General features: G+C 42.8%; 1 protein-coding gene across 1 annotated transcript in view; it reads right to left on the bottom strand.

Moving 5' to 3' along the window:
- The window catches only part of ARMH3 (armadillo like helical domain containing 3), a 228,233-nt gene that overhangs the window by 116,880 nt on the left and 85,770 nt on the right, over positions 1-25,583 (bottom strand). Inside the window, exons 21-22 of the mRNA XM_004700968.2 lie at positions 10,311-10,393; positions 9,311-9,437 (exon numbers count right to left, since the gene is read on the bottom strand). Of these exons, the coding sequence (XP_004701025.1) occupies positions 9,311-9,437; positions 10,311-10,393 (210 nt within the window). The remainder of the gene's footprint in view (positions 1-9,310; positions 9,438-10,310; positions 10,394-25,583) is intronic.

Here is a 25,583-nt window from a genome sequence, read left to right as displayed (position 1 = left end):
GCTCAAACAGAAAGCAAATGTTTTGAGAATGATGATGGCAACAAATGTACAGATGTGCTTGACACAATGGATATATGTATGGATTGTGATAAGAGTTGTATGAGCCCCCCATAAAATGATTTTAAAAAAAAAGAATTATGTAGTCAGAAAACTGTGAAATACTACTTCGAAAGTATTAAAAGACAAATCCCATTATCCAGCAGAATTACATATGCAAATTGGAAATTTCACTCCAACATGGCAGGGAAATGTTACTATAGTTTATCTGTTCCACTGATTACAGCTAAAAATGTTGGGAAAAATATGAAAAGCAACTGTCTCTTTTTTTTTTTAAAGATCATTTTATTGGGGACTCTTACAACTCGTTACAATCCATACATCGCTTGCATCACGCGAATTTGTACATATGTTGCCTTATTCTTTTCTAGACATTTACTTTCTATCGAGCCTTTGGTATCTGCTCTTCTCCTCGCCCACCCTCATGACCCATTAATAGATTAGAAATTATTATTATTTTCATATCTCACACTGAGCACTGTCTCCCTTCCCCGATGTTGAAAACCAACTGTCTTGAGGGATTTAAAAATTAATGTGGACAGTATAGAGAGAAGTCAAAACTTGGAGAAACACCTGATGAGAAACGAGTTTCCTCGGGTTTTTTACGTGTTTTTTTTTTCTCATTTGACCCAAGGGTCAGTCAGTCATAGAACTGCCAGACAGAGCAATTAGATAGAGCTAAAATGATTATTAATGATGACATCTATTACTATAATAACTCATAGGAAACTATAAATATAAAGGAATTTCCTCAACCTGATAAAAAGCACCTACAAAACTCCTATAGTTTTTGTTATAATGGTGAAAACCAGGGCACTTTTCCCTTACGAGCAGAAACATGTCAAGTATGCCTACTCTCACCATGCAATTTAATAAAGTCCTAGAAGACCAAGCCAGTGGAATATGGCAAGAAACAAAAGAAAGAAAAGACATACAGATTGGAAATGAAGGCATGAAAATTTTATTTCACAGATAGCATGATAGTCTATACAGATAATCCCAAAACAGCTACAAAAAAACTAAGAAATTGACCAAAGGAGTTTAGCTAGGTCCTACAATATAAAGTCAAATTTAAAAAATAGCAGTGTTTCTACATATTAGGACTGAACAACTGAAAACTGAAAATTTAAAAATATTTACAGTAGCATCAAAAACATTACATACTTACAGAATAATCTAACAAAATATGTGCAAGATTTGCATGGTTAAAATCTATAAAACAATGCTGAAAAATATCAAAGAAGACTTCAATAAAAGGAGAGAACTACTTTATTCATGGACAAGAGTCATTATTGTGAAGATGCTGATTTTCTCAAAAATGATCTAGAGATTCATTACAATCCAAACAAAAATTTCAGTAAGCTTTTCAAAGATGAAAGCATATACTAAAATTCCTATGGAAAAATAAAGGGCCTAAAATTTCCCTAAAATTGGCCTAAAAATAAAGGGCCTAAAAACAATTTTGAAACTCAAGAACTCTTACCCCCAGTTGAATCATTAGTAGTAGAACATCAAACAAAAATAATTGAAGGATGTTACTCTCAATGCTTTTAAGGTCTTGAAAAATAAGAAAACACCAAGAAACTGTCACAGACCCCAGGAGACTAAGAAAAGAGACATTAATGAAAAAGTTAAAAAGAAAAAAACCGAAAAGAAAAAGTTATTGAATCCAGACAAATTCTTGAGTTTACTTTCATTTCATTTTAATGTACAGAAAATTTTAACAAAGTATTAAAGAATATAGAGAGTACTTTTATAAGCAACTTAACACTATTAAACAGGAAAATGTCAATTAAAATCACAATAAAACATCACTACACACCCATCAAACCAAAAACCCAAACCTACTGCCATCATGTTGATTTTGGTTCATGGCGACCCTATACAACAGAGTAGAACTGCCCCGGTGGGTTTTTGGGGCAATAACTCTTTACAGGAGTAGAAAGTCTTATCTTTCTCCCCAGGAGCAGCTGGTGGTTTCAACACCACCAGGGCTCCTCACATACTTCTAAAAATGAGAATTACAACAACAAAACCCTCAAAACTGAACATTATCGAGTGTTGTCTAGGATATGGATCAATAAGAACTCATACACTATTGATTGGAAGGAATAAAAATAATATATTCACTTTGGAAAACATTTAGATGGTTTATTATAAAATTAAATAAACAACATATTAACCAAAATTCCCATTTCAGGTATGTAATCAAGCAAAATTAAACAAGATCAGTGACATGAAAAGACATATGTATACCAATGTTCTCGGCAGTACTACTTATAATAGTAAAAATATAGAAACAACCTAAATGTCCAACCATGGATGAATGGATAAACAAAATATGGCAAACAGATACAATCGGAATACAATAGAGAAAAGTAATGGCAAACAAAAACCAGCTGAGTTTCTATACCAATAATGAGAAACCTAAAAGGGAAATTAGAGAAATAACCCAATTTACAATAGCATCTAAAAGAATAAAATACCTAGGAATGAATCTAGCCAGGGATGTGCAGGAGGTAACCAACGGAAAGAGAGGAAAGAAAGCCCAAAGGAAAGGAAAGGTGCTGCATGCTCATTGACTGGCAGCTAACATCGCTAAGATGTCAACACTACCCAAATCCATCTACAGATGTGATGTGATTCTAATCTGAATTTCAACAGTCTTCTTCGTCGAAAGAGAAAAAAGCCAATTCTCAACTTTACGGGGAAAAGCAAGAGGCCCCAAAGCTATCACTATGCTGAAAAAGAAAAGTAGGATGAAGTACAGTCCCCAACATTAACAACATAGTGTTCAGATACAGGACAAAGAGGCGGCTTTCTACTCCCATAGGGTCAAAGTCTCGAACACCCACATGGGCAGTTGGATCTTGTCCTATGGACTTGATGGCAGTGAGACTACTCAGTTACATTAATCAGAACAGCCTGATATTCACCTAACACAACAGAACAAAGAGTCAGGAACAGGAGGATATGGAATGTTTGGCTAACTGCCTCCCTGGACAACTGCCTCTTTTCTCAGGAGACCAGCCTTAGATGGTTCCCAGCTACATTATTGAATGTTGTCATCAGAGTCCATGGACAAATTCTGACCAGAACAGAATTTCAAATTCTCATGGGTTCTGGACTTTCTGAGTAGATCTTTAAACCTTAAACCAAAAATACTCCATGAAGTCATCTTAAAACCAAACAATACATTACCCAAACTAGCAAAAAAGATCTGCCTTGAACATTATGCTCTTACGAACTATCTCCAAAACCAAACTCACTGCCATTGAGTCAATTCTGACTCATAGCAACCTCCTGTGGGTTCCCGAGACTGTAACTGTTTACAGGAGTAGAAAGCCAGTCTTTCTCCTTTGGAGCTGCTGCTGGCTTCGAACTGCCAACCATGAGGATCGCAGCCCAATGCATACCCACTATACCACCAGCGCTCCTTAAGAACTATCTATATGGATAAAATTAACAGAAGCAACTTGAAAGATTCAATAAAAACATTAGTGGGCAGTGCGTTTGTGGTTAATGAGCAAGGAACAACTCAGAAAAGGAGGTGAGGATGGGTGCAGAACTGTAAGTAATCATGTCACTAAATTGTGCAAAAACTGTTGAGCTAATGTAGGTTTTGCTATTTAAACTAACAACAAAAATAATGGGTCTGTGAAATATCTACTACACATGGGTGGATCTGAAGTAAATCAATCACAAAAGGACCAATATTGTGTGATGCCACTTTTATAAAAAGCCAAGACTTTCAGTGTAAGATATGACAAAATAATAATTTATAAATTATCAAGGGTTCATAACGAAGAGGGGAGCTGGGAGGGAGGGGGGGAAATGAGGAGCTGATGCCAAGGGCTTAAGTGGAGAGCAAATGTTTTGGGAATGATGATGGCAACGAATGTACAAATGTGCTTTACACAATAGATGTATGTATGGATTGTGATGAGTTGTATGCCCCCAATAAAATGATTTTTTTAAAAAGCCAAGACTTGGTTTACATCCAGAAGGCACCATTTTTGGAGAGCAGGTATAGGAAAGGAAGGAAAGGGAGAGGATCGCTCACTAGAATGCAGACAGGGATTAGTCCTGGGGAAGGGAAAAGCAACGCACAACGTGGGGGAAGTCAGCACAACGCAACTGAGGGAAATGCAGACACTGAAAGGTACACACACGAATAAAAACAGCTACAGTCAAAGCTGTAACATACAATTCTGCAACAACAGTACTAACTGCCAAAATCTATGAGTATGGTATGTGTACCATAAGTCCCATATGCCAGACTGGGCACCCCAGTGATCTTCCAACCATGATACAAGAGACAGCACAGGTTCCAGGTGCACATTTATCAAGGCTGTTGCCAAAGCAAAAAGCGTGGTTCTCTAAACGTCAGGACCTGGTGTCAGGACGTGGAACCAATTATTAGTATCTGTTGTGGGTTACTCCACCAGGGTAGATTGGTGACTTAGTTCCTTTGGGAGGGAAAGCAGCAGCCTAGAGTGGGAACCTGCCATCCTGCTGCATGGAGGGCGACAGTCATGCCCCACCTGGCCTGGCTAACAGTCATGCCATGAAGGACAGAAGTTGGCCTCCTTTTTTTCTGGCATCCAGCAAAGTGGGTGACTTTACTTACAACCCCTCTGGTAACCTCCCTGGGGCAGTACGGTTGATGCACTCAGTCAAGTTCAATGCCAAAGGCAGCCACTGTTCTCACCACCTGAAGGAAGACACTGTGGGAAACAGAAAGATTTCTCCCAAGTTGTCTCCCCCAAATATAAGTTAGACTTAGGACACTGCTTGCAGCTAATGGTAAATGATTATCAAGTTACCTCCCTGAAGGCAGTCACTTGCCAGGCTACTAGTCTGGTCCCATCACAAGCAGGGCCCACTCCCTGCTGTTAAGGACAATGGACTACTCCCTAAAGGCTTGCAGCCATCAGTCTGGATCCTATGGATGGGGTTTACACCCTACTGATAATGGTTTCTATAGTGAGGCAGAGAAAAGGTCAAACCTGCTCAGTGACATCCAAAGTTAGGCTGCCATTGTGAATCTAGGATCTGTCCTTCTTGTCACATGTGTGCCCCTAGCCCCTCCCCTTCCTATTAGCTGTATATCCCTAGATTGTCTTCCTCTCATTTCTGTATAACCTATAGTGCAACCCCTTCCTGTCACGTGTCTTTACCTGTAATTAGTGGGCTTGCACACCCCCCGAAGATATATAAGCCTTGGTTAGCAAAAAAGAGTTCTCGTTGGCTCCCCCTTCCTCTCCCTGTCCTTGCTCCCCTGTTCTTTCCCCTTGTCCTCCTCCCCCTCCCATGCCCTCTGGTCTCCCATCTCCATGTGGACCACCAAGTGAGGCTTAGATGAGCATGCTACCACCAAATGTGTCTGACTCCATTATTTCAATCTCTCTTTTACCTTCACGTTCTCTATGACTGTATTATAATCTGTAGATATATTTTAACCATACAATTGCGCCTATCGAACCCGCGATTAGTTGTGGGGGCTAGCCTTTCCCCCCGACAAGACACAATGTTTTTCTAATAAAAGACCAGTTAGCCCTTTGGGTACTAAATACCTGTCTTTCCAACTGTAGGTCCCACTCTGCTTTTGCTGCAGTCCACCACAAAAGCCACTGCTGTGCCTATGGACAGTCCCTCTTCTCACAAGCACCGAAGGCGAGCCTTGGAATGGGAGCCTCTGACCTGTGACAGTTGGGCTGCTATGGGAGACATTATGGCATGGCAAGCCTCTATGAGGTACGTAGGGGATAATGGAAACAGGAGGTGGGGGCAGAACTCACCTTTTCTGGGGCCCTGACCTGATAAAGAACCACAAGACTTCCGTTATAACCATGGGATGCCATCTACCAATGCTGGGAGGTGTCGGTTGGTTGGTGCCCGAATAGTGTGTGCTAGGGAAACCCACCTCTGTCTGTTTTGAGCCTAGTATAACTGTGGGTTTCCCTGTCTTCTCCAAGCCCTTTCCCCAAATAGTGGGCTGGTCTCCTGTCTCTCACTGCCAGGGGGTGACAATGTCAAATGTCACTGATTAGATGCGGCATAAATCCCACATGACAGCAGGAATGTATTTTCCTAACGGTACCAGTAGATGTGTGGTGATTACTTGTGACCCTGGTTACCACATGATTACAGAGGGCACTGCCCCTCAAGGATGCCCTACACTGAAGGGACTGCTAAGAAAACCCTCTGAATTCCCCTGGCTAACAGTTAGGGGCCAGCCCAGTGTTTTCTACTGTTATGCTTCTTTCAACTGTTCTTGTTTTGTCTCTTGTCTCCGTGGAGGTCACAGGGCAAACTGAAGCTCTGACAGATTTTACTACACAGGAGCTAAAGGGCAGCAGGGGAAGCCTGCAGCCAGGACCTGCCGAAACCACCCCTTTGAGGACAGTCGTCCTACAGAATTGGCTAACTCGCTACGGTCAAGACTAAATGCCTTACCTGCCTGGTCTTGGCACAAGGGACTCCATTTTGAATCCGGTACCTTCTAGGTTCTCAGAACTCACCTCTCATGGGCCTCCCTCACATCGGCCTCCACTCCCCTCGCTGAAAATCACCAGTTCTGAGGACCAGACATCCCCGAGAAAGAATGTTCTTTGAAGATTTGTTTACTCCACCCGCCCCATACCTATAGATAAGATTAACTTCCTTGAAGATGTGTTTATTCCACCCGTCCCTGGACCTATAGATAAGATTAAAGAGCGCTTCCCTTTGAAGCCCCTGTGTGCAGCTGTGCCTGCCACCAGGAGATATAAAAACGCAGCCAGAATTCCCCTTTCGCGGTTTCACCAGCTCAATACCTGAGTTGCTGAACCCGCCCGCAAGCTTCTCAATAAAGCCTGCTTCTAAAACTTTACCAATTGAATCTTTAACTCCGTTTCGCACCCCAAAAACCCTTGCATTACCTATATACAGATGACCGTCAGAACAGTACTGATTTGCTAGGCAATCTGAAAAGGCAGATGGAGCCCTGGACACAACCGATGACTGGTCTGCTATGGTCACCTGGTTGTCCTCCTTCCCCTCCAACTAGTGAGGGTTCTTACTGGCCGTTGGCCTTTTTCTAGGTAGAGGACTGCTTTGTTGTTTTTACCTATGTCTGCTATGGCCTGGGTATCCAGGTAGAGTATTGCCTGTTTCTACCTTCAGAATTGCTCAAGGCTTTGTGGAAGAGGAGGGGCCATGCTAGATGATAAAAGCCCACCGAGGGAGCAGAGCTGTAGAGGAAGAGGCTTTTTGCAAGGTCAAGCATGTTTCTAGTCTTGCTTGCTGCCTGCACACTTCCACTTGCTAAATCACTCTCATGTCACAATTGCTGGGGTGGTCCTAGAGGTCAAGATTCTTGCCCCGAGGCACCTTCATTCACCAGATCAGTAACAGCCCCTGCTTCCCACAGAGAGGCTGCAGGGACTCCAGTCTCCAGTGAGGCCACCCAGGGTATTATCACCTTGTAAATAAACCTATACACAAATCCCTCCCTATCTCACCATCCTGGAGCTACCAGCCTTTTTCTTCAGTACTCATTGCCTTCATATTTGGAGGCAAATTTAGAGTTAATGGTCTGTGCCCAGACATGCTATAATATGTATGAGAGAGCGGAGAAACAGAGAGAATGAATTTGGGTCCTTGCAGATTATTGTTGAGCAGTGATGGCACAATTCCTGAATTCTCATGCTTTTCGCATTCTTGTTTGTTTTTTTTAATCATTTTATTAGGGGCTCATACAACTCTTATCACAATCCATACACACATCAATTGTGTAAAGCACATTTGTACATTCATTGCCCTCATCATTCTCAAAACATTTTCTCTCCACTTAAACCCCCGGCATTAGGTCCTCATTTTTCCCCTCCCTCCCCGCTCCCTCCTCCCTCATGAGCCCTCGATAGTTCATAAATTGTTATTTTGTCATATCTTGCCCAGTGAGGTAATTTTCTTATTAAGATCATTTACATCAGTTTCCTGATGCAATTCAAAACATTCTACTAACACAAGCCCCTAGGCCAATGTCTAAGACATCAGTCTGTCATGCCATCTATGGTTCTCTTCCTCCCAGATAATACTTTTCCCCCAATGTTTGTCACTCCTCTTTTTCATGGCACTCATTCTTAATTCCCGCTACTTTTCTGATGATACACAGTTCCAGGCAAAAAGTGGATTTTTCAGTAGTCTCATCAAAGAGAATAAAATGATAGTGACAGAAAGCAGATCAGTGGTTGTCCAGGGATGATAAGAAGGAAGGGGTCCGAGGAAAGAGATTCAGAAGGGACACAAGGAAACTTCTGAGGTCATGAACATGCTTTCTTGCTATAGATTCAAAACTTTTCAAATTGTGTACTTGAAACAGGTGCCATGTATTATATATTACTATATCTCAGTAAAGATAGTTTTGTTATGGAAGCAAAATTATTTTGTAAAATAAAATCATTTTACTGAATGGGTTTCTGTTTCTATTCAATATATAGGGGTTTCTACTTATCTGTCAAGGATAGAATTGACTTTGTTCTTCACACAGACATATGGGGAGATGTGGCTTCCTTTAAAAATATGTATTTTTCACATCTAACACACCCCAATGAATTATATGCACAAAACGTAGAGAGAACACACAGGAAACTAATGTGCAAGGGATTGCAGTTTGCCTAAACAACAACAATGACAATACAGATAACGTGCAAACAATTTACATAAAAATACTGTCAGCCATAATTACCATGACCCCATATTAAATTTTCAGTAAGCCAATGTCCAAAAGCCTTGCAAGAAAGCTTTTTATCTAATACCCATTTCCTACTGGAAGTTATTTTAAAAATGCATAGGTTCATTAAAACTTCAAATCCTGTACCTTCTCAAATCACATAATGTTTTCTTTTCCCAATTTGGTATCTTTGGGGTCCAGCCTCCTCTACATGTCACCGTCAATTTCCAACACCATCTCACCTCCATCTCACTGATAAGAAATCCACAGGCCTCGCTGTGCTTTCTTTCACAAACCGCCAAAGGGCTACAGGCTTTGCACTAAGATAAAATCTTGAGTTCCTGAAGGCAATGAGGTCTACATACACCTGAAAAGAGAAAACTATTGCTTCTATGCCAACACTAATATTTCTATGTGAAGTTAAGGCCCTGGCAACAGAGGAGAGGAAAACAAACAAACAAAAAACACCTCAGTTTTCCTATTAGACATAAAAAACCAGACAGTGGAAGAGGAGAGTAAAAAGCAAAGGTGGCTTACCCATGGAGTAAAGGTTGTCAAAGCTCTGGTGCATTCGGATAATCTCATAGTAGAGTTCATCATAGCTGCTGGGGGTAGGTAAGAATGTGTCGCCGTAGGTGATAAACATATTAAATAGGTTCACAATCTAGGAAAGAAGCAAAAGTCCCATGTACAGGCATCAGGCTATGCAGACCACCGGGCATGCTAGAGTCAGTAGCTCTTACTGACTTGCAAGAGCTGACAGTTAAATTTTCAGGAATTTTGGGGAGCTGGGTTGTTAAACACAACCATTAATTAAATCAACAGATAAAATTTAAATAAACATGCTATAACAAAAGCAATAAATACTCAAAAAATGTATCAGTTCCCAATTCTTCTCTACCTTTTACTATTATTACCAGTGCTCTTGAGATTAAGTTACATCTCTCATCTCTATGGCATGAATATTATGCTTTGGAAATTTGTAGAAAATGCTAATAATCAGGGGCTCCTCGCACCCTCCAAAGAGTCAGCTCCTGAGCATCTACCAAGAGATCAGTAGGTAACTAGGTATTATCTTGAGTTAATAGTTAAAAGGCATGGCTTTATTCTAGCCCATATAATTATCCAGATAAATAGGCATTTGTAATGTCCTTGGACACTAGGAAGGATCATGACGCAATCACTCCTCAGACAGAGCTTTCTCTCTGAGGTCTTGCCATTTACAAGCATAGAGAGGATAGTAGCAATGGACAATCTCTTAACTGGAATCCAGGGCCTCTACTCACACAGAGATCTGATCTGTAACCTCCCCTGCCAGACAACACACTCTCATGGAGAAAGAGCTCCACATTTGCTAAAGACATAGGTGAGAACGGGGAGCACCAATGGAGAAATTCTGATCCAAGAGGGAAACATAGGCCTGGTTCTTCTTGAGCCTTAGATCCAGATTGCCAGTGCCTGTTTAACACCATCTCCCCTTTGCCTTAGGGTAGGGCTTAAGAGGGGAAAAAACAACAACTTTATTTTCATTACTCACCATAAGGGCTAATGTAAAAATGTTGTGTTTGGCCAAAAGTACGGTCTCGTTTGACATAAGGAACTTCAGTAAATTGATCAAAGCTTTAAAAAAAGAAAGAAAGAAAAAGACATCAACAAGCTATTTAAGCACAATCAATAGGTTAAATGAAAGCGGATTAGTTCCATAGACATCTAGATAGGTATAGAGTGAATATCAGCTGCTAAGGTATTTTAAAAAGCAGGTAAGGTCCTAGTTCACTGCATACTGCCTGGGTTCTTAGAAGGGATAGGCAACTGAGGGAAAAAAGGAAATTTTATTCATCTTTTTATATAATATTATTGTTCAATGTTAATAGTATGTGTGTGCCTGGGGTCTTAAAAGCTTGTATTTCGTCATCCAAACCATGACAATTGTTCTCTATCCACCTGGAGCAAAAGATGAAAGAGAAGAATCAAGAAAAGGAGAATATGGCTCTAACTAATTGCCTCTATGAGCAACTGCCTTCCTTTGTCATGAGACCAGAAAAACTAAATGGTTCCAGCTGTCAAAAGAAAGGAGATGCAGAACAGAATTTCACATTGTCATGGACTCCAAACTTCCAGAAGTGAATGAAGCCTTGGAAACAATTACCTATAGATAATCTTTAAACTTTAAATAAAAAAATATCCCCTTAAAGCCATGCTTCCCAAAGTGGGCGATACTGTTCCCTGGCAAGGGGGCACTGGAATGATCCAGCGGGCTGCAAAAGCAGATACCTATACTTATAGTCCCTGAATTACAAACCTTTTTAATTGCCAGGAGCATGCTGCATTGTTCGTTTGTTTCTGAAAAGGGTATGGTAGACCAAAGAAGTCTGGGAACCTATGCTAAAGTCTTCTCACAACTGAACACTACACCGAGGTAGGGGGCGGACTTTGGGCCTCTGCTCAGGCCCTCCCTCAGTGCAATGTTTGTTCTAAAAACCTGGCACTCTGTGATGCTCATCCTCCTGGCACAATCGCTGAAAACAAAATGAGTGCATAAGCAAATGCGGTGCAGGAAGTGGATGGTGTCTGGTTATCAAAAGATATAGCGTCTGGGGTCTTCAAAGTTTGAAGTGAAACAGCGGCCATCTAGCAGAGAAGCAACAAGCCCACATGGAAGAAGCACACCAGCTTGTGTGATCATGTGGTGTCGAGGGGATCAGGTAACAAGTATCAAAAGACCTAAAACAAGCAAACTAAAAAACCCTATTGTTGAGAACAAGGGGAGTCGGAGCAGAAACCCAAAACCCATCTATAGACAATTGAACATCCCCTCACAGAGGGGCCACAAGGAAAGGATGAGTCAACCAGGGCACAATATAGCACACAATGAAACACACAATAGTCCTCTGGTTCCTTGAGGCTTCCTCACCCCCCACTATCATGGCCCTAGTCCTGCCTTTCATTATGGGCTAGACTAGCATGTGCACAGGTACAGATAAGAGATAAAAGCTCAGGACACACGGAATTCAGGAATAGGAATGGGAATATAGCTATACCAGGAGGATAGGGGAAGGTAGGGGGAGGAGGGTAGGAGGAGGAACTGATAGCAATGGTAGACACATAACAACCCCCCCCCCCAGGGGGATGAACAACAGAAACTGGGGAAAGGGAGACAGTGGTCAGTGTAAGATATGAATAATAATTTATAATTTATCAAGGGGTCACGAGGGCGGGGGTCGGGGGAGGGAAAAAAGAGGAGCTGATACCAAGGACTTAATAGAAAGTAAATATTTAGAAAATAATAATGGAAACATGTACAAATATGCTTGCCAAAACTGACGTATGGGTTGTTATAAGAGCTGTAAGAGCCCTGTGATAGGTAGGTTTATTGTGCCAACCTGGCCAATAGAAACATGTGGGGTTAATCAGGCCACAGTTTGGTTGGAGGGCAAAGAGATAAATGGCTCTGCAAAGCCTGCCCCTTCCTCACGTGCTCTCTAGTGATTGGAGCATGCTGCTGCTGCAGTAGCTAGTTCTGTCTCAATCTGTGAGCTACACTACCTGTGGGCCAGGCCAATCGGTGGATCTTGGCTAGAACTTGAGGCTCCTTCAAGACCTGCTTCACCATGCTGCTGGTGCATACATCACTTGAGCTTGAGGCTGGTGGATTTCATCGCCTTGCATTGCTTGCATTTAATATCCCATCCAGGTCTGCTTTGCTAAGCTCCTGAGCTACTGACAGTTGGTGACAGACTCTGCTGCCTGCTGCCTGTGGGTAGACAGACTTCGCTTGCCTTGCCCCAGGGAGGACTGCTGTCTGCTTCCTTGACCTTGGACCCCGCAGCCCATGTGAGTTGAAGGACTTCCAGTATATTAACTGTTCCATGGAAGTGAGTTGAACTGAACCCTCTGTACTGCTGTGTGGACTAGTAATTAGCTGTTACACTCCTCACTGTATAAACTTAAATATATATATATAGTTAAAAATCAGTTTCCTGGTTTTGTTTCTCTAGAGAACCCTGCCCAATACAAGCCCTCATTAAAATCATCTTTTAATAAAAAAATTTTTTTTAACTGAACATTAGTTTAGCTAAACCAATAAAAAATGCCTACCTTGAGCATTATGCTCTTTTAAGGTCTATCTATAATGGGCTCCAAGTGACAATGGCAACTGGAAAGCTTTGATGTGAACCTTAGGGGCCAGTGTGTTTATGTTAATGAGGGAGCAACAACTCAAACTAGGAGAGTGAGAATGAGAACGACTGCTCAACTCAAAGAGTATAATCAATGCCATTGAATTGTATGTGTAGAAAAGGCTAAGATGGTGTACATTCAACACCACCACAATATATTACAAAAAACATTGGTAAGGCATGTATGTTTGAACAAAGCACTGATGTTCCTAAGCAAGTCTCTGCTTATCTGCCCATAGAAGGTTCTTTAAAAATCTTCTTTTTGCCACTTCTTAAATAGCAGTTAAGCTCAGAACTGTGACTATAAAACTGACAGCTTAGTGTTCCACATTTACTCCCACACGGTGATTTCCCCATCACATTTGCTCAATTTACATGTCAGAATGAGGGTCTCCTACTCTAAGCTGTTAGCATTTCATGTCACAAAGCTTTGGCCATGTACGTGTTTCAAACATCACTGCTAAGAGGAACATCTTTCAATTCAACTGATCGGCTACATGTGTCGGCTATACCGAGCAACCTTCAAAGGGGCTTCAGCTCTGAGTAGGAGGGCAGCTCACAGGGAGAAAGAAAAAAAAGCAGCCTCTAACTGTTCCAGCTATTCAAACCAAAGTGCAGCTTGCTCTGTCCTTTCTCAACAGTGACAACGTTTACCAAAAAGGTCCCTTCTCTGCCTAACAATTCTTAATGAGGGAAGAAATTGCTAAAGCCCAAGCAGCCCCAGTCAAGAGACTGACTGCCAAGTCTCTAGGTTAACAGTACAGCTTTAGAGACATTTTTGCAAATAAATCTTAGGCCGAAAAGAAATGATCAGATGCCTTGTTCTCTTTTACCCAGGCCTTGGTCCACGAAGTAAACCCTGCATCTGTGCTCATCTTGCACAATGTTCCCGACCCAGCTCTCTGACTTGATGGTAAACTATACAGAAGAGGTTCAGCAGCTGCAAGCCATCTGTAGCTCTTCTGGCTTCTCTGTTTTCATCCTCCCCTTTCATGGACCTGAGAAAGGGCTTGACTTTGTCTTTTGTAGATGCTATCTGCTTCCCTATCAGCAGATAGGAAAACCAGCTTCCCAGTGCTGCGGATACTTTTGTGTGAAGATTACTACTTTCAGCATTTAGCTGTGAGCTTTGATTTGGAACAGCAGGGAATGAGGAGTAGGAGTGAAAACTCTCCAGACACTTACAGCCTACCACACACCACTCTTCACTCTCCATCATCGAAAAGCCCAGGTACAGGAAAGAAACAGCAGGCAAGGAAAGTACCAGAGCCTGGCCTTCAAGTACATTCTGTTTCTAAGGGCTGACTCTCCCACCTCAAATAGCAACAACAACAAAAAAATCTTCCTAAGGATAAAGGAGGCAGATGTCCTCGCATGGATGCGTCACCCCTGCACTGACTTCAATTCACTGGGGTCCCCAAATGGAAGGGGTAAATGATAGCCAGCCAGCCCTTTTGATTGTTGTTGGACTGGAGAAAAGAAAAAAAAAAGAAAAAAGAAAAAGACGCCATTTTGAAATCACACAACTTGTGTAGCTCCTGCCAGCTCAGGGAACAAAGGTGACTAGCTAAAATCCACATAAACAAAGGGAACTAGCTAAAATCCACATAAATATGACTAACCTCAGCTCAAACCTCCATCCTTAATGAAGATCACCTTGTTGAGTTATTTAATGGCTGCCCACCCAGCTCCTAATCACAAACTTAGACAATCCTGTGAATGGCAAACTACCTGACGATCAAATTCTACCAACTCACAAAAGACAAAAGAAGAGGGCAGGTAGCACAAGTGGCCTTCTGCAACATGTGACAGCTCGAGAGAGACAGAAGTGCTTCTGCACACATCCGATCAAGGCCGGCTCTTTGTCCCCAGCACACACGGAACAGAGATGCAGCCTCAGCAAGGACACCTTGTAATTAAGGGGCAGGAAGCTTGGAGAAAAGAAGTGGGAGCAATGATTTATTGCTCCTCTGCTGGACCACAGGTAGACTTGATCTCTGGGACTCGGAGTCAGGGATGACAAAGTGATAAATATGAGGGGAGGAAATATGCACTTCTAGACAGACCAAGGGGCAACCTGTGCCCCGACTGCCACAGACGTCAGCGTTATGAAGATGCATTCAGGGCTGTGATTCTCTTGAGAGGGAACCGAAGAGCATTCTACCCCTGGTCATTCACATTAGACCAAAAAGAGAGAGAGAGAGAAAAGTCAATGTTTTCTCACCTGGAAGTATTAACTCTCTGGAGGGAGTTTAACAGGCAGCTAAAATGAACAGAAAAAAACCTTAACCTGGATCTCTCATAAGCCTCTGACACCAGAGTCCACAATTCCTCCTGAACAGAGAATGAGTGTTGCAGACATCCATGTGCTTTTTCCTTTCACTGTCACCTGACTTTGCATTCCTCCTACCAACTGTCTGTGAGCTGTACACCACTACTGCTTTCTCTATCTGCTGACTTGCTATGATGGGAACTCTATGTCTGACACCATACATCTTTACTACTTAGAAAGAGGTTTAGCCGAAAAACAAACTCACTGCCATCAACAAGTCGATCTCAACTAAAAGTCGAACAGGGGAGAGCTCTCTGTGGGTTTCTGAGGCTGTAAATCTTTATGGAAGCAGAAAGCTTCATCTTTCTCCCAAAGAGCAGCTCGTGGTTTTGAACTGCTGACCTTAGTAGCAGTTAGTAGCTCAAAGCATAACCCACTACATCACCAGGGTCCCCAGAACAGCCGTTCAATGTCATTTCATCCAAGTCCCACATTTTTAGGTAAGAAAATTTTGCTTCCCTCAAACCATCTAGGGACTATAACCTGGTCTCCTATATAGTATTCTCTCCACCAATTCCATTAAAATAAAAATTTTTAAATAAAGGTGCCAGCTGGAGTTGAATATTAAAGGAAGTGGGAGGGGAAGCTTATGTATAAACCCTCTGCTTAGATTTGTTGACTATCCTGCTATCACACCTCTCTAGGACTCTGGCTTAAAAATTTCACCACCTACCGGCTGCTCTTAGTTACTGTCATGTATTGGGTCTCCTTTTTCTCTTGGTCCTCATTGACTTATTACATTATAGTTGTTTAATACTTCATCCCTACCTAACTCCTCAGTCTCCACAATCAAAGACTCCCAGGAGTTGTCTTCCACACAAGCCACCTCAGCAGGGCCTGCCTCCACCTCGGCTTTCCTTTCCTCTTGCACACCTGGCCTCTCACACACCTCTCCCCTTCGTTCTCTGTCTTGGCTTGCTCTCTAGTACCTCTTAAAAGGACAGCATATAACATCCACTGAAATTGTTCCCAATTTCTTCAAAGTTGCCTCCTTCACAGTTCTGCACTGGGCATGACACTCAACTGGATCTAGACTTTACGGGGAATGAAGAGCTTCCTATTTTATTGAAAATCTGAATGAAAACCCCAGGGCGGGGAGACATGACTACAAAGAAATCACCGGGTTTCTTCCTGAGTCATTATGGTGTAGAGATATGACAGAGTTTAGAGGGCCGGCCAAAGCAGAGACTCCCCCTGTGTCGAGCAGTTTCAAGGACAGGGCAGAGCTGGCACTGAGGATGCCAGCACACAAGTAGCTCAGCTTTCACGCTGGCTGGCCCTGCTTCACCCCTTGTACCCTGGGTGTTCCACACACATTTTTAGAAAACTGCCCTCGATCCACTTGTCCACTTGGTGCCATCTGGGCACATGACCAGCCAAACTGTTCCAAGGACAGTCACCAAAGTAGCTGTACACAGAGGGAAGAGGGAAGATAACGATAAATAATAAGGGGCTGGTTGTATAAACATAGTATTGCTAATTAGTCATATGTCCGAAAGAGTTTGCTATCAGGTGCAGTTCATGGTGTAGTCATTGTGACAATATGAGGGGCAGGATGTACTTTGTTTTCTATTTAGGTGGATCTTTTGTTTATCATGCTTCTCGTTTTTTAAATATAGCGTTTAAAAAGGCAGCAGGGAGAGAGAGAACAAGGGACTAGCACAAGCCTCTTCCTTACAAACAATCTGACCCCCAGTCTGGGAGACCTCACAGAAAAGTCTTACATAACAGGAACTCAATAAAGTGTTAAGAGTGTTGCCCACTTGGGGAGCAGTGACTGCTCATCACACCCAATGGAACAGTACAGCTTGTGGAGGGAGTGTCCTTTGGGGGCAAGGACAGACAAGTCTCAAAGGTCCCCATCCTCCAAGCGCTCCAGGCCAGTGGGCTGCCCAAACACCCACGGTATCCAGGGACACGGATGAGGGATGTTTCATTTCCTCCTCCAGAGCTAAACACTGCGCCAGGAGCTAGCACAGGGCACCTCCACCCCTCCTCTTTTCTGCTGTTCTCTTCTGATCCCTTACAAAGGAAGACCTACCTGTAGATTCACCTCTCCCAAACCACATTGCTCTCTTTTCACAGGGAGAAACACAGTGGTCATAAGAAGCAAAGGAAGTAACAGCTGCTGCTGCATGCTAGGCATTATGTAAAGACTTCAAGTGCGTTATTCTCATGAAATCCTTTTAAATAGATAATGAAGTAGGTATTACTGCCTCCATTTTATAGATGAGGAAACTGAAGTACAGGGAGGCTAAACTACCCAATGTCACATAGGTGGTGGCAACTGCATCCAATTAAGGACAACATACTACAGAGGAGGTCCATGAGCTCTCCCTGCTAAAGTCTGTAAATCTGTACTGGTTCCTCCTAAACATACACCCCTCAAAACAATCTAATCAGAAGCAAGTAGTGTAGGTATCTAGGACCAATCTAAACTTGCAGCCTAAAACCACAAATTCAGCCAGCCAGCGCTCCACTAACCAAAACCAAACCAAGTTCAATACCACTCATAAGGACCCTACAAGACAACATAGAACTGGCCCTTTAGGTTTTTAGGGCTGTAAGTTTTTACGGGGCAGTCAGACTCATCTTTCTCCCTCAGAGCGGTTCATGGGTTTCAACTGCTGATCTGGTGGTTTAATAGCTCAATGAGTACATTAATATCCCACCACACCACCAGGCCCCTCGCCGCTCACCAGCCCCTCCAACAGCACAACGGCCAACAGGAAACTCCTGTTCTCATTCAATACGTAGTTTCTGGCCTCTTTTTGAGGAACTGCCAACTGGCTGCAATTGCTGTCTCTTTTCATCCACACTGTCAGTCTCATGTTTAGCTCTGGCCCATGCTCCTTCTTTCCTGAGGCATCTTCTGCATCATGCTTGGTGAACAGTATGACAGCTATGCAGAACTTGTGTTTTCTACACATGCGGATGCACGGGAAATGTGCAGATGCTGCGAAGCTGAGAACAAGCCAGATACCTTAATGGGGTCCCGACTCTCAAAGGAATTCCTAGAGGCAGGTGATCCACTTTTTAAATGGGGAGGATTCTGTGCCAGCAGCCTGAGACTCCTGCCCCACCTCCCATAGCTCCTGCCCCACCTTCCCCTCACACCCCACCCCCAAGAAACCTTATTTGCAGAGCATTCATATATCCCACACAATGCGGACTTTCTAGGGTGTTTTTCTATTCTGCTTTGAATTCAGAGCAAGGGAAAGAAGGTAGCAGCAAATTGTGTTGCCATGTAGGAGTAGAATGAATAATGAATATGGGAACGTCTCCAGGACTGAAACCTGTCCCCCACATCGAGGTAAACCAGGTGCAGAGAGAGCAAGCCAACCACGGGAAGACACAATTAAGTGGTAGCGCAGACGCCTGCCTCAGAGAAGCAGAGGGGAGGCTTAATTACAAAACCAAGTGAATGACATTTAAATAAGATTAAAAACAGGAAGGAGACAGAACGCTTCCAGCAGAGTACACATAAATGTCTACATGGAATCAGGTCAGAAAGAGCTGTCTGTCTGAGCAGATCAAGAGGAAGAGGTAGAACGCCAAGCCAGCACTCAGCCAGACCCTGGTCTGTGGCCTAGCATGAAGTTAGCATGAGGTGCCACCGTTCCAAACCACAGCCTCTTCTTTAAGGGGAGATAGGCAATTTCACAGTGACTGATAGAAGAGAAATATTAGCATCTCACTTGCTTAGGAGGGAAAGCAAGGAATTCAAAGAACAGGCTAGAAATAGCACCAGTGTAACAAGCTAATGCAACCAAACCCCAGAGGCACTATAAACTCAGCCACTTCCAGCATCTCTGGACAAAATCGCCAATTACCTGGGGACATTGCCAGCCATCAACAGACTCTGTCAATGCAGCACAATGGTGCAGGAAGAATTTAAAAGCCAACACCTGTCAGTAGGATAATTTAAAAACACACTGGATGGCGTGTCAAAATGCAGGCACCTGTCTGGCTGCAAAGTCAGGCAGTTCCCTGGCCCAGAAGCCAATGAATCAAACATGAAGGTGGCCCCACTCTGGTCGTGTGCTCTGAGCCTCTCCAGGAGACAGGATCACTAAAGTCAGTTGAAAACTTCTGTACTCTAGCTCATATTCCAGGATAAATTGTAGGTATCTGTTTTTGTAGTCCCTTAGATTGTTCCAGTACCCCCACCCACCAGGAGGCAGTACCGCCCACTTTGGGGAAACACAGTACCGCCCACTTTGGGGAACACAAACCACAGCAAAGTCAGGTTCTCATCCTTACCATTTTTCTTGCTATTGATGTATACTTGATAAAAGGGGATACTCAGGTTCTCAACCATCTCCCATTCACCATTTCCTTGGGAACACTGAAATCCTAACAATTACTGCCAACCCTCTTCTTTAAAATGGATATGAAGATTAAATGAATAGGGTAATTCCCATATCTCCAAGTCTGGAAAACGCAGTTCTCCCATACACCTCGTTCCTCTAAGGCATCTCTGGGTGGACTCAACTATCCAATCTGTGGGTTAGCTGCCAAACTATTGAACTGTTTGTACTCCTCAAGGACTCTAGGAAACGAACACAGTGCCTGCATGAGAACATTTTAACTGTAGGAAAGAATAATTATCCAGAAGAGAAAAGAAGCCTTTCCCTTTTAACACAGGGAAACTAAAGCAGTCTTGATTAAGCACATCAAGACAGGGATACACCTTGTGATATATTCCCATTATGGAATGAATTGTAACCTCCAAAAAAATTCATTGAAACCCTGGCGGCTTTCTTCAAGTTAATCAGACCTGACCCAGGCCCAGAAGGATGAGTTCTAACTCAATCACTTGCCAGTTATTCAGTTATTCAAAGAGCAGAATGGGCACAGAGACACACAGGAGGGAGACAGACATCACATGAGGATCATCTTTTGGCCACGAGTGCCAAGGAACCAAAGGCCACCAGGGGCTCTGCCAAAGATGACATGCATGCGGTCAGGACCCCGACTTTAACTGCCACCCTCTCACAGTGAGGAAAAGACATTCTGTTTCTTTAAAGCACTCCACTTGTATTTTTATTAGAGCTGCACTAGGTAACAAAGACATTCCTCAAATCACCATCAAAAAGGCAATTAAAAAAAAAGACAATTTAAAAAATAAGCAACAACAACAACAAAAAAATAAGCAACAGCAGCGGCTAAAATTCCTCTTCTCATCGACCCTATCTTTTTATATTATATTCTTTCCCACCTAGATACCCTCCTCAAAACTTACAGAAGCAATATTGTACAGTTATATGAGATATAACCTTTGGGGAAAAGCTAGGTGAAGGGCACATAGAACTCTATTATTTTTGCAATTTCCTATGAGTCAAGAATTGTATCAAAACTAATTTTTTTAGAAAACTAAACTAAATAAGGTAGACAATTAAAATTTCAAAGGATAATTTCCCCAAATCAGGAGGGGGGACCCAATAACCAAAACTACACTTCCTCTACAAGAGCAGAAGCATTTCAATCCTAGACAATAACACCCTACAGCATTACAAGCTTCAAACAGCAGGCTCACAAGTCTCAGTCTCCAGGTGTACCTAACCATGAAGTCAAAAACTTCTGCCAGTGATGGGAGAGTCAGCTGGATCCAAACATAACACTCTTTGGGTTTTCCATTTTTCCCAATAGGTATCTGAAAGGTCAGGCCTTGTGCAATCTCTCTCTTTTCCACAAAGCTGTGACTGCTTTGGATGCTATTTAGCACAGTGAAGCTGAACAGATTGTTTTGGGGGCTTTGGGGCCTTTCTTCCTGCAGGGAGGCAAATGTTGCCTAGTGATCTGCATCTGAGCATAAAAGTCAGGAACTCTAAGTTCTAATCATGACGGTTTAATGTCTCATTCCACGATCCTTGGCAAGTCACTTAACCCTTCTCTATCTCCACTCCCTTCCCCCAAAAATGGAGATAAAAAGAATGACTTATCACCCAGGGATATGGCAAAGTGAAAAAGCAAAGACTGTGTTCCATTGATAAATGATGAGTATAAAATGCCAATATAAATCTGCCTTTAAATGAACCCATGTTTTCAGACTGAGGAAAGCCATACTCTAAATGCAGGCTGCTTCCCCCAATGCCCTTCTGCTTGCAGGGGAGTAAAAGAAGCTGACTCCATGAAGAGTTCCCTCTCCAGTAACTGACTGCATGCTTCACTCTCAACATTCTGCTCCTCCTTCAATTAATGGCTTAGAAACCATGCAGGTTTCCATTTTTACTTGGTTGAGAACAACCCATGCATTCTCGGTAAGAAAGTACAAGACAAAGGAAAGAGAGATTACCCTCTGCACCTTTTCAAATTAACAATTCAAATAAAACTAAGTGGAATAGCTGGCTCTATCAAAGGTCAACTCAACAGATATGTGACATTAAGAAAAGGTTGATTTCTTATTAATGGAAATTCTATGTATCCAGTCATTTATTGTTAATAATAATAAATTAAAAAGTCAAGTACTATGCTAGGGATAGAACAATGATTAAAACACAGGTCTAGCTTTCCCAGAAGTTTTTTGAAAGATATTCAAACAAATATATATTATATGCATGTGTAAATGTATGCAAACATAATAAAACAATGTGATAAGGTAAAATAGAAGCACAAAGGGCCTATGTGAACACAAGAGAAGTTAGCATAATGAACAAAATGGTCTCTAACCTTAAGAGGTTCAGAGAAAAGATCGCTAAAGTTCCCAGTAAGAATGAAGACCAGTAAATAGAGAAAAATATTAAATCAGATACTAAGATGTTCTGTGAGAAAAGAATGAATCAAGAATCCATGGAACATAAAACTAAACAGGAGTTCTTCACATGGGGGGATGGGTGTCTATGAACTCCATGAAAAAGGTGTCTATGTAAATGGAGATTTTTCTAGGAGACTATAAAAAACAAAAACTGCCCTGAGTCAAGTTTGACTGACTTAGTTTTCATCATACTCTCAAGATGAGGAGCCACATCACTTGGACCTTACTTTAATACTCACTTTTCTCATATCTATCAGTAGAGAGTTGTAAGATCGAACTCTACTCAAACCAGGAGATCTGGGAGGAGATCTGGGAGGCCTAGATGTCAGGGAGGAGCTTTTGAACCTTCCATAAAACCACCAAACTCACTGCCATTGAATCAATTCCAACTGAAAACAACCTGCGGGGCAGGGTAGAACTGCTCCTGTGGGTTCTGAATCGGTATGGGACTAGAATGCCTCATCTTTCACAAAGTAACTGTTCTGAACTGCTGACCTTGTAGTCAGAAGCCCAACGGGTAAGCACTATGTCAGCAGGACTTGTTTGATATGAGGGAGTTTAAAATAGTGACTGCTGGGAGGCCAATGCAGGCAGGTAAGACTTCCTTCTTTTCATATTCTAGTTCAAGTTATCTAAATATATTTCCCCGTGTACCCAGATACCATGGTGACCAGCATCATAGAAATAGACCGTGGCAGCAGGGAGTAAATCAGGACTCGAATCTGTAAAAGCAACAGTCAGGAAACCCTATCAGACAAGGCTGAACCTCCAACTAATGCCATTGGTTCCTCCTCTTGTGTATGGCCAAACCTAGGGATTTCAAAGGAGAATTTTAAAGAGAACTTCTGGCTGCCTCCCGAATAACAGAGAGCTGCTGTACTCAAACAGCATCAGATTAAAAACTAGCGCTCAAAGTGCAGTGACACGAAACACCAACATTTCAAACAACAAAAGGCATTTGGACCCCGCAAGACTGCTCCCGAGACACCCAAGGACTTCTGTCGATGTGTTCAATCAGATAACATGTGCCTCCACAATCTTATTGATAAATACAATTACATTTTGAATTGCAGTTTGCAGCACGTGCATGGGCAAGCACATATACATATAAGATATTTGCTGTGATGAGTTTCACACACCTTTCTCAAATCTATTAAATCTAAAAGGCAGGAAAGAGTGAAAACATGGGCATACCAACATATGAGGGATAGTGCCAGCCAAGAAGTGGGTGGACCCACCATAGCCACACTTACATTCACTGCTTGCAATATTATGCGTTATTATGGGCTCTGACTGCATCGGAGACAGTGTTGTATTTTGCAGCTTTCCTTTAACACCTGCTGCTCAGCAGCTCACTGTATACTCCACAAGCGAGCAAATGGAACCACGGTTCGATAAGGGCTCCCCAGTCTACTTGTGAAAAGAAGCCAACCTCACTTGACAGAGAACTCTATGCCTTAGAAAGATACAGTGAGCTAAAAAAGAAAGAAATTAAAATGCAAAAACATGAACTTAAGGTGGCCACCTGTCAGAGATGGAAACTCAGATTTTCCACTAAAACAAGTTAAAGAAAAGTGATGAAGACTACAACCCATCCAAGGGGGATAACCTGTGAGACCTGGAAAAACAAGGTAGTCCTGGCTAATTCTGGCTCTCACAGGGTAAATACAAAGTGTAGATTTAGCTGAGTTACAGACATAAGCCCTAGTGGCATTGTGGTTATGTGCTACCAGCCACTCCACTGGAGAAAGATGAAGCTTTCTACTCTCATACAGTCTTGGAGAAGGAATCAAGATGGAGTCCAGGTAGAATCACCCGCCTGATGCTCCTGTTGTTAGACTAGAAAATTAAGAGATAAGCATGGGAAGCAAGCCCAAGGAGAAAGCAATAGGACTGACTTCTGGAGAGACTTGAAGGGAGGAAGAGGCAGGGAAGGAAGTGGTGAGCAAACAAACCCATAGACAGGGGAACAACTAGGGAATTAAAATCAACAACAAGGAGGACGTAGATATCCTGGGAGTATTGGAGCAACAGCAATCTAGCTGAGAGGAATTACTAAGAAGCAGAAGTGCTAGGGTGATGGTGGAGCAGTGTGGGGGGAGGTCAGATGCTTGCAGGCATCCTCCCTAAGGGTGGTCAGTTACCAGAGTGATGGTGGGGCAGTGTGGAGGGAGGTCAGATGCTGGTAGACATCCTCTCTAAGGGCAATCAGTTGCCAGACTGCAGCGGCCCGCTCCCTGCTGCTGGGGACATTGGATTACTTCTCCCTAAGGCTTACGACCATTAGCTTGGTTCCTGTAGGTGGGGTTTACACCCTGCTGATAATGGTTCCTATGGAGATCCAGCTGCCATCCTGACTCTAGGATTCACCCATCTTGTCACATGTATACCCCCAATCCTTCCTCTTCCTATTGCGTGTATGTCTCAAAACCGCCCACCCCACCCCCATTGCTGTATAACCTATAGTGCAACCCCTTCCTGTGACGTATGACTTTACCTGTAATTAGTGGGCTTGCATGCCCACAAGAGGTTTATAGGCCTGGGTTAGCGATAGAGATCGTTCTCGCCCCCTCACTCTCCCTCCCTGGCCTCTCATGGGTTCCCTCTCCTCCTGTTTCCCTTTCCCTTTGTCCTCCCTTCCCTTTCCCCTCTCTCCACGTGGACCACCAAGCGGGGCTGAGGTGAGCAATGCTACCATGAAATGTGTCTGACTCCATTATTGTAATATCTCTTTTAGCTCTCATGCTCTCGATGGCTTGAATATAATACTTATATATCACAACCGTACAACTGTGCTTACTGAACCCAAGACTAGCGGTGGGGGGCTGGCCCCCCCACCTCAAACCACAGGGCAGGAGGAAGGTAAAAGGGAACAGTGGAAATATCTAGGAAGCAAAGCTATGGATAGAGGTATAAACATAGGTGTGTACATATGTAAATACATTAGTTCATAACAATATAGATATTGGCCTATGTAGATATATTTATATGGCAATACATTGAGGAAGTAGACAGCCTTTGGGCCTCTGCTCAAGCCCTTCCTCAATGCAAGAACACTTTGTTCTAACAACCTGGCATTCTGTGATGTTCACCCTCCTGACACAATCACTGAAGACAAAATGGGTACATAAGCAAATGTGGTAAAGAGAGCTGTTGGTACCCGGCTATCAAAAGATATAGCATCTGGGGTCTTAGAGGCTTGAAGTAGAACAGGCAGCTATTTAGCCAAGAAGGAACAAAGTCCACATGGAAGAAGCACACCAGTCTGTGCAATTATGAGGTGTCGACGGGATCAGGTCAACAGGCATCAGAAGACCCAAAACAATAACAACAAAATATATTGTTGAGAATGAGGGGGTCAGTTCAGAGACCCAAAACCCATCTGTAGACAATAGGACATCCCCTCACAGAAGGATCACAAGGAAGGGATGAGTCAACTAAGGCACAATATAGCACCAATGAAGCACATAATATTCCTCTGGTTCTTTGAGGCTGCCTCACCCCCCCACCCCCCGACTAACATGACCCCAGTCCTGCCTTTCA

Source organism: Echinops telfairi, unplaced genomic scaffold, assembly GCF_000313985.2.
Source record: "Echinops telfairi isolate 266 unplaced genomic scaffold, ASM31398v2 ScPeMD7_70;HRSCAF=299, whole genome shotgun sequence".
Classification (NCBI taxonomy): domain Eukaryota; kingdom Metazoa; phylum Chordata; class Mammalia; order Afrosoricida; family Tenrecidae; genus Echinops; species Echinops telfairi.
Note: the sequence above shows the minus strand (reverse complement) of the source record. Positions and strands in the feature narration are given on the sequence as shown.